Source organism: Apteryx rowi, unplaced genomic scaffold (assembly GCF_003343035.1).
Source record: "Apteryx rowi isolate R43461 unplaced genomic scaffold, aptRow1 scaffold_701, whole genome shotgun sequence".
Lineage (NCBI taxonomy): Eukaryota > Metazoa > Chordata > Aves > Apterygiformes > Apterygidae > Apteryx > Apteryx rowi.
The window spans coordinates 34,380-49,646 of NW_020450985.1; the positions used below are offsets into that span (position 1 = coordinate 34,380).

Consider the following 15,267-nt stretch of genomic DNA (forward strand, 5'->3'; position numbering starts at 1 on the left):
GGAAGGGGGCAGCTCCGTCTCCCCCCCCACCCACAGGAAAGGGCTGGGGCRCACGCGTGCCCCCCCCAGCCCGCTCTCTGCCCCCCTCCCCGCCCTGGGGCCAGGGACTCTGTGCGTCCATCTGCAGCGCCCACCGAGACGAGGGCAGGGCGACCCTCAGAAGCGCAGCTCCCTCAGCTTCTGCCGCAGGTAGTGCTTGGCCTCCTCGATGCCGCTCACCTTCTCCAGCTCCGTGTATGGCAGCTGCGAGGGGACAGCAAGAAACGGTCAGCGCAGCACCACCAACGCCGCGGCTCGGCCATTGCCGCTGCCCTCCGGAGCCTGCCGCGGCCACGGAGGCTGGGGCAGGGACAGGAGCCTGCGCCTGGCTGGAGGAAGCGGCAGCGGGGTGGCTTTGGGGGGAAGGGAGAGAGAAAYGGGACACAAGACCTTCTTCTTCTTGGGGGGGAGGAAGTGCTTATGTGTCCCACGGGCTCAGGAAGCACAGAGAAGCCACAGCTCCTTGTGCTCGTGGCATGGCCATGTCCCACCGCATCCCGACCGTCCGGCGCTAGAGAAGAGGAACCTCACCCCGCTCCAGCTGCTCAGCCCCGGATCAGCAGGGCAAAGCACAGCCAAGGGGCAGCCTCCCCGACGCGGGCAAGAGTCCAAGAGCCGCTGTGCTGCCTCTGCTCTCTAAATGCTTTGCCCCTGCTCCGGCACCTGCCCCACCGCAGACGGTGGCAGGAGACACTGCAGCCCCATCTCTGACCTCCCACCGTGGCCAGGCTGGGGTCCAGCGAACACAAGGTACGCACACAGGGAGGATACGTCGTGCTGCAAGGGTCTAGCATTAGGAAGCCTCTTCAGCCTTAACGCAGCCTTGAACCCAAGTCAAGGTGCCTGTCCAGCAAGGCACGCCGACCACCAGCAGCAGGACAGGCAGGCGGCTGAAGAAGCGGAGTAATGCCTGACAGGGGCGAACTGAATGAGGAGCTGGAGGGGCAGCATCGCTCCCAGCGGCTGGCGGAAAGCTGAGTTAAGCCGCTTCAGTGTAACCCTAACGCTTCACACGGGCACCTGTCCCCGCAGCTAGGGAAGAGCAGAGCGATGAGCCGCACAGAAGAGGCGCCCACCTGCAGCTCAGGACCAGCAGCAGCATCCTTCTGCAGCTAGCTCTGATTGCCTCTGTCACGTCTCCCTGCCTGCTCCTGCAAGGGGAAGAGGGGACAGCACCTTCCACGTGCAACAGGCGCTTTCTGCCTTGGCCAGCGGAGAGGTGGCCTGTGCCACTCCACAGGGCTCCTCCAAGGAGCAGCAGAAAGCCGGTACAGCCAGCTGCAACGGTGGAGAGCAGCATCAAAACACCCCACAGACTACGTGGCTCTGCAGAGGTTTGACCGTGCCCTCAGCCTCCCATGGAGACACCTATAAAAAGCGCCTGTGTGAGAGACCAAGGTGCAGGACATCAGCTTCCTTTTCCCCTTTTGCAAACCATGCAAGGCAGCTGGGACAGAAAGGAGTAGCCATTGGGTCTTTGCTCAGTAGATTTGGGGACAGGCATCAGAGGAATATGGCCCAGCACTTCATCTCAGCTGCTGCAGGGTCGCCCCAGCAGACGGAATGGTCTGACAGCATTCCTGTGAATGGGCAGCGCATGGAGCCAGCCACAGCACCGGTCAGCCTCCCACTCTGCAGTCTCCCCCAGAAGAAAGGGCTACAGCCGTGAGCTGAGACCAGATAACCATTTCTTTCCTCAGACTTCATTTTAACTAGTCTGCTAAGGAAGGAGAGCRCTAGGGCTCACACAAATGGAAGCACATTCCTTCCTCCCCCCTGGGGAACTGGCACTGGGGCTCCCACCCCTTCTCAATACCCCTCTGGAAAAGCTGATTAAACTGGATTTAGGTCCACAGAGTCAGGTTTGATCTGTGCATCTAGAACAGCAAGTACGACCYGGTGCTACACACACCCACTTCCCCCCTGCTGCCCAGCGTGCTCCTGCCAGCACTACCGAAGGACTGTGAGACTTTGGCCATCCAGACCGMAAGAACAGCCACAGCCACACAGGGTCAGAGCAGAGGTCCGTCTGGGCCCATATCTTGTCTCTTCCTTAGAYACTCAGCCACTGTCTGTGGACAGGAATAGGGCAGATACTCTCCTAAAAAAAACATCTGCTCTCCCTGTTTGCAGTTCAGGGACTTCCTGGTTTGGGGCTGTGAACTTGCAGCGACAGCCCTTGCTCTGCTCTACAACATGCAGTTGTGCAGAAGCGCACTCATCCCACAGCGAGGCTGGGCYGAGAGCAGCGACAACAAAGATCCGGGGAATCAAGCGAATCCTTACTGCGGCAGCCCTCTGGAAATCGCTCCAGAAGGACAAGAGGCTCCGGCTCCCACCAGCATCCTCTCCGCATCAGCGTTAGTCACGGTTCAATACCCCAGAAGGCACCACCGTTGCTCGTGAAGCAGGAATAAGGAGAGGGGGAACCCATGCGTCAGTCCTATCCGGCAGCACACGACAGGTCTAATCACACCGTAGTAACGGGATCTGTGCTTTCACCCTGACCGCAGTCCAGCCACCTGTTTCTCACCGCACGGACACAAGAGAGGAGTCCTTCCTCTTCCCTCTGGGAATAAGGAAAGACAAGACAGCCTCTCCCTCAGGCTTGGAGATCCTGCTCCAAGTGACACAGTGCAAGAGCTGGATCCACACAGAGGAGTTCTTGGCCGGCAAYCTCAGCTCCCATTTCCAGCTCACAGGGCAGAGAGGACCAGCTCTGAACTGGAACATAGCGCACAGTCCTCAGCCTGGTCTGAGAGACAGCGTCCGGGATGCAGCAGGAGGGCAAGCAGGGCCCTTCTGTAAGGAAGCGACACACAACTCAGCACTGYGCCTCCAGTGCGGCCCTCTACCATTCACGGATACCAGAAGATTTGAGCAGGCCCTGGAGTGCTGCGTTTGTGAGAACAGCTCCTCAAAGCAGGACCGGAGCCTGGCCTTCCGGAGGGGTCTGAAAGGAGCCAGAACTTCTGCAGGAGAGCTGTTAGTCAGGAAGCGCTCCATGCATGGCAAGGGATTGGTCTACTATACCAGAAGCATCCATAGCTGCTTGGAGAGGCCACTGCCATCCCTCAGGAGATGCAGATCATGACACATAGGAGTTTGCCTGCAAAGGAGGAAGCGTATTCTCACCAGCTCTTTGAGAAACAGCCCTAACAGTAGGTGTCATGAAGGGATGGGTGGGGAAACTTGACAGAGRTGTAAAGACAAAGAACAGAACTTTTGGCCCAGGAGAGCAAGCTGTGGGGATTTTCATCCTTCAGGCTGGTCCCCAGCTGTTCCGGTAGTTTCCCAAGCTGCAGAGGGCATGGAGGAACACAAAGTAGAATGAGCAGAAGTAGAAACACTCCCTGGTGGGACCCCTTGGTAAGGCTGGATCCTGACACAGGTGCTACACAGGCTTCAGGACTTCTTTGCTACCATCACAGATGYGCAGGTGGGATGGGAAACAGACAAACTGCCTGCTGCCTCCGGGACGGTGAACAGGCTGCAGATGTGAGCTGTTCTCTCTGGCAGTCCACACAGGGCAAGGGTGAAGGGGGCTGCTAACTTCATCTGGGGAGAAGAAACCAAGTCCCCTGGCTGCAACGGRTCTGAAACAAAGGTTTGGGTAGTTGTTGTAAGGAGCCATCTTCTTCCACTGCTTCATACTCTTCCTCACTGCCTCGCTTCACGGGTTCTGCCTCCCCAGCTGGCCTAGCCTTCTGAGACCACAGAAGAATCATCAAAACAGAAAGCTCCCTCAACCAAACAGCCTGGAACCAAGGAGTGCCAGAGCCAGAACAGGGTTTGTGGGAGTATCAAATCTGGCTGTCGTTCAGGACAACAATTTGGGAGGGAAGGAGCGTGTCCTTACCAAGAAATCTCCAAGGGGAAAAGAGCTGGCTGTCCATGAAAGCACAGGACCACCAGGAAAAGGAAGAGGCAGCCTGCCTTGGAGAGGGCTAAGAGTCAGGATATCTGTGGGCAGTTTTCCTCCCTGCAAAGCAGAGTGTCTGTGCCAGGCGACCTGTAATGGCACTCCCACCTCCTGCCACAAAGGCGGCAGTAACACAAGGGTCCAACCAACAGAATCCAACTGGAGAAAGAAGGCAAGGAAGGGTTTGAATAGATCAACACTTGGCAATGTACTTCACAGTTATCATGGGCAGCTCCTACTCACAGCGGCGTGGAAAAAAGCAGGATCTCTTGGAAGGAAATCTTGCTTAGTCAGTAACAAATCCACACGTGCTGCTGCTGCTACCAGATCAACAGCATCCAAGTGGGAGCAGGGACCTGGCGCGCAGTCACACAGACGTACTCAGACAGCTTAGCAACGTGCCAGGCACGACAGACAGTCCAGCGGCGATCAAGCAGACAGAAGGCAACGCACCAGTCGACGGGAGAAGGTCTTAAATAAAAGGAGGGCTGAACTGCTGGGCTYGAAGGGGTGTGATCAGTGGCACGATGTCCAGCTAGAGGCAAGTCACTAGTGGTGTACCCTGGAGTCAGTACTGGGGCCAGTACTGATTAACGTCTTCATGAATGACCTGGATGATGGGACCGAGTGCACCCTCAGCAAGTTTGCAGACGGTACAAAGTTGAGAAGAGTGGCTGATACATCAGATGTTTGTGCTGTCATTCAGAAGGACCTCAGCAGGCTGGAGAAATGGGTCCACAGGCAGGGAAATGCCAAGGCCCGTACACACGGGGAAGAATAACCCCATGCACCAGAACAGGCTGGGAGCCAACCGGCTGGAAAGCAGCTCTGCAGAAAAGGTGGACTAGTTGTTGAATGTGAATCAGCAATGTGCCCTCATGGCAAAGGTGGCCAACGGTGTCCTTGGCTGCATTAGGAAGAGCGTTGCCAGCAGGTAGAGGGAGGTGATCCTTTCCCTCTACTCAGCAGTGAAGAGGCCGTATCTGGAGTGCTGTGTCCAGTGCTGGGCTCCCCAGTACAAGACAGACATGGATTTACTGGAGCAAGTCCAGCGCAGGACCACAAGGATGATTAAGGGCTTGGAGCATCTGCCATATGAGAAGAAGCTGAGAGAGTTGGGATTGTTCTGCCTGGAAAAGTGAAGGCTTGTGTGGGACGGGGGAAGGGAATCTTATCTACGTGTATAAACGCCCAATGGGAGGGAGTAAAGAAAACAGAGCCAGACTCTTAGTGGTACCCAGTGACAGCACATGGGGCAATGGGCACAAACCTGAAATACAGGAAATCTCATTTAAACATAAGGAAAAAAAAATGCTTTTAATATAAGAAAAATCTTTTTTACTGTGAGGGTATTCAAACACTGGAACAGGTTGCCCAGAGAGCAATCTATTTCCATCCTCAAAGATATTCAAAATTTAACCGGACATGGTCATGAGCAACCTGTTCTAGTTGACCCTGCTTTGAGCATGGAGGTTGAACTAGATGATCTCCAGGGGTCCCTTCCAACCTCAACTATTCTGTGATTTTCTAAGAGTGTTAGAAGTAGAGGAAATGAACCTCAAGTAGCAAAGTAAGAAGAACAACCAAGCTGGGAAGCAGCCTCAACTCAGGAAGGAACAAAACTGTTCAGGATTCTTTGTCTTAAAGAGATGACCAAAGGGAACAGGCCAGAGAGCTCTGGAACCACAAATACAGGAAGGAGGTAACCACAGAACTGTAGTTCACTCCCTTCTAATACAAGACTTGGGAGCACCACATCAAATGACCAGACGGCACGTCTAAAAACAAGAAGAACTTGTTGCATACAGTATTGTATAGAGCTTCTTGGCACAGGACTCTGCGAAGGTGGAGGAATGAACAAGTTAGAAAAGGAATAAAATGCTCATGAGAAAGCAGTCCATCAACGGCTATTAAGCACAACTCTCCAGACAAGCTCTGGCACAGGAGTTCTTGAACTATTCATGCTATACATGATTTACTTCCTACTCATTTTCTAAGTATCTGCCACTGGCTATTGTTGGAAACAGGATACATGGGATGGGACCACAGTGGCTGTTCTTATGCACCGCAAGCAAGTTAACGCAACTCGTAGCTGCACACCAGTCTGAGCACTCAGGAACAACAGCTCTGGCACACTGAGGGGTGAAAATTGCTCCTGCTGCCTCCATCACGTGGGGACCCAGAAGTCCAACCGCTCATTGCCAGATAGACTACCTGATCCTGTGCACATTGGGAGCAAGAGCACGATCTTGCTTGCCTGCGCCCTTCAATCTTTGCCCGTTCACTCTTCCTCCTCAAAGCCTCCATTACACAATCTTCTACCCGTCAGTAGCCTCAGCCTCACACAACAGCGCCGACCCGCCGCAGGTGTGCGGACATGAGTAGTAACAGTTACCAGAGCCAGCTTGAGAGAGAAAGGGGCACAACCATATCCAGCTGGGGGGCCAGTGTATTTCCTGGCTGATGCACGCGTGTGCTGGGAACAAGGCCAGAAAACAAGGGCAGCTCAAGACAGCATCATGCAGAGCAATCCTTACCCTCAACTCTTAGAGGAAGTAGCATCAAGGCGGGAATGGAGACAGCTCTCCCAAGCATCCCACTCTGCTCAGGGCATTCCCAGCATGCAGACACATAGCTACAGCCTATAAACACTGGCATCGAGTCTGACTGCAGGTACCGAACAACCCTCTTTCACACAGCAGACCTGGTCATGCCCACTGCTCTCTGGAGACAGGGTATGCCTTGTGGTGGCATCCCAAAATCCAACAAAGGGGCAAACCAGGGCACTCTTAGTAAGGGAGCTGATCCTCTTCCATTACTATGTAATTCAGAATCTCTAAGGAAATACCACAATAGCATTCAAGTCACGGGACTGCCAAAAGCCATGTATAAACAAGGACTTCTGAACTATGTAAGTTGCAAATTATTATGAAATTAGGAGGAGGTTCGTGCTGGCACGCTGTACTGTCTGCATCAGGGGAGGTAAGAAGCTTTAAGGCATGTGGTTTACGGGACTATTTGGTAGGTCTCTGACTGTAATTCAAGTGACCTCTTAAGAGGAGAAGTAAACAGGGATAAGAGGCCTTCATTTCTGAGTTCTGTTTTCTTCAGAAAGATCTAAGCTCAAGCTAAAAGTCTTCTCATGAATAGCCTTGTAGAAGCTGAACGCCTTAAAGTAACATCTGAAATTTCTGAGGAAATTTGAAAACAATTGTGAAGATCGCAGTGAAAGTCTCAAGGGTTCTCCATCCTGCAGCTGTTGCCACAGAGCAGCCAGAGGCTGTAACCCAAGAGGCCAGGCCTCCAAAACAGACCTCGAAAGGGAGATTCAGCTCAGGTCTACCTGAGCACCAAAAGCACCAAAAGCTGTGAAATACCAGAGAAAGACTCCAGAACCAACAGCTAGGATTACAGCTCGAGAGAGACAAGCAATGCCTTCATTTGATTCCCACCCTGAGGTCCTGTAGCTAACACTACAATTACTATCATTCCGTTACAGACAAGGATAAACTACATTAACCTTCTTTTAACCCTGTCCAGCAAATGGTTGGGGCCTTAACTTCAAGGARCAGACCTGTAGGACAGGATTCTTGCAGGAACAGTGGACAGTAACAGGCTGGGCTGTTCCTCTGAATAGGAGAGGCTAAGGCACATGCTTTCCACCATGTCACCAGGGCTGGTACTGCCATCACAGCCGCAGGAAAAATCTTGCAGCGGAGGAGGGCAAAAAGGAGCAGGGAGAATGAGTCACTAATTCCCCTAACGAGCAGCAAGTGTGGAAAGACAGTTCCTAATTCAGGGAGTGTTTACAGCTGGGATACCAGCTCTGGAGTCTGTAACCCGTCTTGCTCGGCCCAGCCTCACGCTTCTAGGCAATCAGGGCAACTCCTGCCCGAGGAAAGGAGAGGAACAGAGCAGCCCGGGCACTTACCTGAACCAGACAGTAGCCCAGCAGTCGCAAGTGTCTATCCCTCATGGCTCGTGAGCCCACCAGTATGTCGGAGTTCTGGCAGTAATGCCATTTGTCATTGACTGACAGCACCACCCTGCAGAGGACAGAGCAGGGGGAGGAGGGCAGCATTACCCCGCGTTAGACGCTCGGCGGACAAGAGGGCCGGCGGCAGCTTTACCCACGCCTGGCTCCCCAGAACCACAAACGGACAGAAGCAGATGAAGGGCAGCATTATCCCCGCCTGCCTCCCCGCACCCAGGTGGTAGCAGGAGCAGCAAGATCCTGTTTGGGACATGCCGCGCTCCAGTGCCTGAGGGTCGGTCAAGGAAAGGGGTCTCCACAGCACAGACGGTGCCGTCTCTGGGTACCTGACGGCCGTAGGGCACGAGGGGGCTGGGGCCGACTGCCAGTGAGCTGAAGCCAGCGCTGGTGTGGGCCTGGGGCGGCTGTCCTGCTGGAAGGGAGKGGGGACACAGATCTGCTCTGCTCAGTACCTCTGAATCTCTTCAGCTCCCTGCGGCCCATCTCCTGGCCCTCTCTTGGGGCTGGGCCGGCACGGAGAGGGTGGAGGGCAGGTTTCCTCGGTGGGGGCAGGACTCCTTTCCTCGGGTTCCTCCTGGGCTTGCTCCCCCTGGAAGCAGTTATGATCATGCCCAGGGCAGCCAGTTGTAGCCTCTTCCTCCTCCAGAATCTTGCTGATGGGGAACTGGAAGAGGGTGGCTGTGGAAGTGCCCCTCGGGGAGCAGTCAGGGGTGCCAGCAGGCTGCGTGGAGAGGCACTCGGAAGGGCTGCTTAACGTAGAGCTGCCCTGGCTCTCCAGGGAAGACTCTTTGCTCAGACTGCAGTAATAGTCCGAGGGGGGCTGGTAGCAGGGACCCCCCGGGGCAGGGCAGAGTGTAGGCAGGAAGCGCCCAGCAAGACTGTTCTCCCGGGAGCCTGGGGGGCTGCTTGGCGTCTCTGGAGCAAATGGGGCAAAGTCCTGCAAGTCCGAGGTGAGGGCCAGGACGCTAGAACGCAAGGAAATAGCAGCAGGGGATGTTGTAGTGTGGACAGAGGGAGCCTTGGAAGCTGCAGGGACACGGGAGAGAGGCAGCACAGTGCCTGAGCGGTTAATCCACAGCAGGAAGTCTGCAGAGAGAGAACATGGATCAGCACAGGGCTCCAGGACCCCCTACTGATGAGACACTGCTGCCAGGCTGAAGAAAGCATGGATTTGGGGACACGCCATGCCCCAGAGCAGGAGACACTACGCCAGCCAAGCCAGCAGACGGGGAGCGCCGAGGAGGAAATCCTCACGCTGCACGTGCCAAGCTGAGCCTCTCCCGCAGGCGAGGGGCTGACTTGGGGAACCGTCCCCCCAGYGCCGGGGGAAGGCATCGCGAAGGCGGCGACAAAGCAGCCAAGCTTGGTTCTGCCACGAACACCCTCCCACCACAGGCCTCCCCCCAGCGGCCAGGCGGTAGCGGGCCTTCCTTTTCTCCCCCGAGCTGCCCCACTCACCCAAACTGGCAGCCCCCTCCCCCGGGGCCGAGGCCCTGCCCCAAAGCCGGGTGCCCAGCCAGGCTACCTGTGCAGTATCCCGGGGGCAGCACCTCATCCTGCCGATAGCATTCTTCTCCCACCAGCTGCCGCAGGGCCTCAGCCACGAGCCCCTTGTAACTGAAAAGAGGAAGAAGGGTCAGAAGACACACTAGCGAGGACTTCCAGTCCGTCCCCTCAAGCACTGCCAACCTTCATTCTCCCACTGAGCACATCTGCGCAGAGACATGAAGGYTTCTGGGAGCGAGAAACGAGAAGGCCCTTTAGCTTTGAGCTCTGCTGTCCTGGGGCAAGGAGGAGGACACACCTCAGCTTATCCAGCAGGAAAGATGCTCCCGACAACTCCAGGCCTACAGCGTATCGCGCCACTGAGGGCTTTGGAGCTCATGTATGGACCTTTACACCCGGCACCACCCCTCCTTTGGGATCATCCCTTCCCCAAAGCACCACCGTCTCCCACCTCTGACCTGTACTTCCTGTTGGCCTCGTCGGCTGTCAGGGCATGTTCAAACATGAGGACACGGTAGCGCGGGTCAAGGCGTGGACCGCTGTAATCGCGGAACTCCAGCTCCACCGCCGCGTCCAGCAGGGAGAGGTAGCGGCGCACAATCAGCGCGTAGGGACTACCTGCAGGGACAGGACAGCCGGCTAGCTACCGCCTGGCAGCCCTTCCTCAGCCACAGTCTCGCTCTCTCTCAGGTGGGACTGACCACCAGCAAGGCGGTCTCGCATTCCCAGGAAGAGCCTGTTCTGCCTAACGCTTTCAATATCCGCCTCCACTCCACCCCCCGTGCTTTAAAGGATGGGTTTACCCTGGAACAGGCCCGACGTACTCATAACGTTGGTGATGAAGGCTGGGGAGAAGACTTGGTGCAGGACAGTCTGGGGGAAGTGGCTAAGCTGAAACATGGACATGAGGATGTTGACGGTCGCCAGGGGTGAGCTGCCAGCTTTCTGCTCCAGGATGGCCTCCAGCTTGGGGAAGAGCTCGCTGTGGTTGGATGGGCGATAATTCATGCGGCTGAAGGGAAACACCAGCTTCTGGATCACCTGCAGCCGGAAGGAGAGGGTGTCAGGTCAGGACAAGCAGCACGGCGAACGACAGCTCAGGCCTGGGCCCACCCCAGAGTTATTCCTTGGCCTCCAAGTACCACAGTATGCCCCACCTGGAGCACAGGAGCTGGASAGAAACGGGCCCTCACTTAACCTGGAAGGGTCAGGGCACATCCCAGCCCCCAGYGACAGCAGTGAGATACCCCTGTCCRACAACACCCAAGGGATGCCCTCTCCCCTGGCGCTAGGGCAGCCCCAGATGTCCACCAGCAGACCGCGGCAAGACGCTGACCTTGCTGTCGAGCTGCTCCCCGCGTTTCAGTAGGAAGTTCGCAATGGTATCGAGCAGCCGTGGCTCACGCAGCCTRTGCCGGGCCACGTACTTGGCAATGAGAGCCATGGTGTAGGGAGTAAGGTTCTCCGCCTTCCTGGGGAGCCACTCTGCGGAGAGCAAATCACAGCACGATATCAGCCAGAGGGGCCTGMCTCTGTCCAGACTGCAGATCTCCAGGAGCAACTGCAGTCTGGCCAGAAAAGGCAACGCAGGCAGGAAAGAGGTAGCAAGACCTGGGCAACAGAGCCATCTCCCCACAAATCCAGAAGGTTTCCAAGAAACCGTCAAGCTGTGAGGCTTCCAATAGGCTCAGATTCCTTTCATATGAACCCAGAAAGTGCAGCTGAAGAGCAGCTGGAAGGAGCTGCACTGAACATCCCACGAGCTGGGACCACTCTGCAGCAATCGCCACTGAAACCAACCTGTTCCTAGTCTTGAGGTAAGGTAGGCTCACAGCACCTGGAAGGGGTAAGCTGGAAAGTCAGTGACAGGGTGGCCCCAATGCAGAAGCATCTTCTGCTCTAGCTTCCAGTACTGCAGGCCCTGGTGCTCAGCAAGGCCTCAGCTGGTGCTGTCACATACCCAGATGTCCTCTGGGGCCTAAAAAGGAGGCTCAAAGGCTGTAAAGTGCATGGACAGAGCCCAAAGCACCCAGCAGTGGGGAAAAGGCTTACGCTAGTCGGCAAGGCTGGAGCCCTGCCCAGGCAGACCCTGCCCTCACCTGCCATACTGCGGATGAATCGCTCCTGACGGTTCTCGTAGAAGAGCTGAGAGCTGAAGATGGCCTCCAGGGCCTTGTTGTTAGCCTCCTGGGCGCACAGAGCCAGCATCTCATCCAGCAGGGCCAGCTCATGCTCACGCATGGCGCTCACTTGCCCCAGGGTGTGCCTGACGAGGCGCAGGATCTTGCGGTTGTTGATCAGTTGCTGGTCGGAGGCCGGGTGTCCCTGCAGCGCCTGCGCACGGAGCCGGTAGTAGGAGAGGAGCAGAAAGAGGGTCTGGGGGTGGCGTTCCTTCTCCAGGTGCCGCTCCAAACTGCTGAGGCAGGACTCAACCAGGGGGTGCGGGCTGGACGGGTGAAGCCTCATCACGCTGCTGAACACCATGGAGACGTCTTTCTGGTTGAAGCGGCCCAGACGGTTCCGGGACTCGTCCTCCAGCACTCGCACCAGCGGTGACTCCCCAGGCAGGCCTGCAAAAGGAGACGAGGTCAGGGACGCCTGGATCCCCCCTCTAGTCKTCACTAGGCACAACCACTCTTGGAAGCTCAGGCACAAGACAGATTTGTCATGCTGGTGATCAAACCAAACGAGAAAAAGGGAAAGAGCATAGATGTGGCAAAGCCAGAAGAGAAAGTCAGTGCATCAACACAACGGCAAAAATCATTTGGAGCCATGCAAAGGGATTATTCCTCCGTCCCCCAACCAAAGACGAAGCATTTTACTTTGCTGACAAAAAGAAAAGGTTTATTTTTTAGTCTAAGACTTCTTAAAGATGAACAACATATCTCAAAATGTACTTTTAAAAGTTTTGTTTGTAAAACAACCAAATAAGACGTTAGCACATTTCTGAAACAAAAAGCGTCCCTGTATCACAGGAATTTATCTTTTCAAAGCCTTCTCCTCTCCCATTTCCAAACTCAGCGTTGGGGGGGAAACACTTTCCTCTAACTCTGGATGTATTATTCAGTCACTGAAAGACAAGTGGCCACGTGCACAACGCAGTTACGAAAAAAGGCAAAGGCCATCCTTCGGGCGTCAGAAGAGATATTTTCAGAAGACACATGAAGCATTATGTACCCTGTATGAGGCCCACCGGTCTACTAAGCCAGCTGACAAGATTTCAATTTTCAAAAGCGTTTTAAAGAAACTAAGGCAGCATGGGGTAAGATGCCTTGTTTTATCATTAATCAAAAATCAGTCAGAAGGTGGAAAGTGAAGAATCGGTCTGAGCAGCTGCTTTGTTCCTTAAGAAAGACCTCAAAAAGGCTGCTTAGCATTTTTATTAATGAGCTGGTAAGCATGGTGAGCGGGGAAGGGTGACTCACGGAGAACAAAGTGTGGGTCACACCAGAGCAGGCTGGGGGGAACCCAGCTCAGGGGAGAGGTGCCTCGACAGCCAAAAGAGTTCAGTGTCAACAAACACCAAGTAGTGCGAGACAGAGGGGGGAAACAGAAACTTCTTTCCTCCCCTGCTTTAGCAGGATCTAGAATTACTGCATCAACCCGAGAAAGGGACTGGGTGTCTCTGTACACGGCTCAGTGGAGACCTCAGCCCAGTGTGCAGTTGCGGTTAAAAAAAAAAAAAAACCCACAAAAAAAAGCAAACACAATGGCAGGAAATGTTAGCAGTGGAACATAAGAACACAGGACTGGAAGAAAGTGCTCAGGTCAGAGGCCAGTCACCTGCTGTCACAGGCAACCAAGGAACATAATCCCTTTCATAGCAGAAAGGAGAAAAATGCAGGGAGCCTTCYGAGACCTTTAACCAAATTAATGAGGGAGCCTCATCCCAACACCGTGCCTGCACTCCCAGCCCTGCTCACGCTGGAGGCTACAGAACTAGAAGGGCTCTGTAACAAGCAGACGCTGTTGCTGTRGACAAGAACCCGGATTGACCTGAACGATTTTTCCCGAGTATTAAATGTCCAAGAACATAGCGCTCACTACTTATACAGAACTTGGTAGAGACCTCGCATCTCAGTGCTTAAAAGTTTGCTAATTTTCAGGGATCAGGACAGAATTTAAGCAACAGTTTAACCTGCGTTCTGCCCGACAGAGCTGGCCGGTGCTTCCCCAGCCCTTCAGGCTGGCATCCCGTGCGTTCCAGTCAGCTGGGCCTTTACCAGAGCAGCTCGCTTAATTTGCTTCCTGCTACACAACCCAAGCAGAGCCGCTGTCTTCCAAGGGCACAGCTCAGTGCCACCAGGTCAGCGCTAACACGCAAACTGGCGCATAGAAGCGGACACCAGCTCCTGTTGCAGCACGTCCTTCCCTCTCCATTTGCGCTCAGGCTGGCAAGCTTTCCCTTCACTCGTAAAACCCAAGCGCCTGCCTGTATCCTACCGCTCTGCCCGTCTCCCCGAACCACTACAGGCAACCAACCCCCCGAGCACGCAGACGCCTCGCGAGCCCGGCACACTCACCCAGAGCCGCAGCAGCATACAGGCAGTTGACAATGCTGAAGTTATCGAACTTGGAGCAGCCGCTGATGATAGCCTGACAGAGCGCCTGGAACTCCGGCTGCTCCAGCATCTGGCTGGGCCCACGGCTTTCCCCGTTCACCACAGCCTGGCCCTGCTGCTGCTGCTGCTGTAGGAGCTGGCCCAGCTTGTGCAGGGCAATGGGGTAGTGGCTGGCAGACACTTTGCTGGGGTTCTGGGTGACCCACCGCAACACTTCCCCCACGCTGCGCGAGCGCTCTATCAGGCGCTTCATGGTGAAGAAGGTGTCATAACTCATCTTCTCGTGGATGAAGTTCCAGCTCTTCCTCTTGCCATGGCCCCGAGTCCTGTAGACGTCTGGGGGAAAAGCGTGCAACAGCCCATGGCTGTAGGGATCCAGGGGGAGCAGCACAGCCCGCTGCTTAGCTTTGCCTGCACAGTAGCAGGTGGGATACATCCCGGCCCCACTCCTGTCACCAGCAGCCAGGCCCTGCAGGACTCCAGGCCGCACACACTCTCGGGTCAGGGCACGGAGCCATGGCAGCAGGCGCAGCATGGCGAGGGCAGGGCGGCTCGAGAGGCTTCGGAGAACAGGGAGACCCTGCGGGACAAGAGAGGGAGGTGAGCGGGGGCAGGCCGAGCTCGCTGCTGCGGGGCAGGGCCAGAGCCAGCGAGGGACACGGTGCCTCGGYGGAGCTCGCGCCGGGACCCCCTCGCCAGCACAGGCCCTCCAGCCCCCCCAGATCCCCCCAGCCATGGGGTCTCCTGGCTTGCACAAATCCCCCCAGCACTGGGAGCCCAGGCCCCATACGCCCCACAGCTGTGGGGTCTCCTGGCTCGCACAGATGCCCCATCCCCGGGACCCCCGGCCCCACAGACCCCCATCCCTGGGGCCCCGGGCCCCACAGACTCCCTAACTGTGGGGTCTCCTGGCTTGCACAAACCCCCCAGCACTGGGACCCTGGGCCCCACAGGCCCCCCAGCTATGGGGTCTCCTTGTTCACACAGATGCCCCAAGCCCAGGACCCCTGGCCCCAGAGACCCCCATCCCTGGGATCCCGGGCCCCACAGGCCCCCCAGCTGTGGGGTCTCCTGGCTCGCTCAGATGCCCCATCCCCAGGACCCCCGGCCCCACAGACCCCCATGCCCGGGACCCCCGGCCCCACAGGCCCCCCAACTGTGGGGTCCCCCGGCTTGCACAACCCCCCCAGCACTGGGACCCCCGGCCCCACGGGCCCCCGGCCCTCACAGATGCCCCCACCCGC

The 15,267-nt window shown here is 56.2% G+C and overlaps 1 protein-coding gene across 1 annotated transcript; it reads right to left on the bottom strand.

The window, feature by feature from the left end:
* Nucleotides 1-51: 51 nt before the first annotated feature.
* FASTK (Fas activated serine/threonine kinase) lies at nt 52-14,636 on the bottom strand. The gene is made up of 9 exons (XM_026087114.1): nt 13,985-14,636; nt 11,561-12,031; nt 10,798-10,946; nt 10,286-10,502; nt 9,920-10,079; nt 9,481-9,572; nt 8,408-9,041; nt 7,893-8,007; nt 52-243 (listed from the first exon to the last, which is right to left on the bottom strand). Exons 1-9 carry the CDS (start codon nt 14,556-14,558, stop codon nt 157-159), a joined length of 2,499 nt encoding a protein of 832 aa, XP_025942899.1. The 5' UTR covers nt 14,559-14,636; the 3' UTR covers nt 52-156.
* Nucleotides 14,637-15,267: the final 631 nt, after the last annotated feature.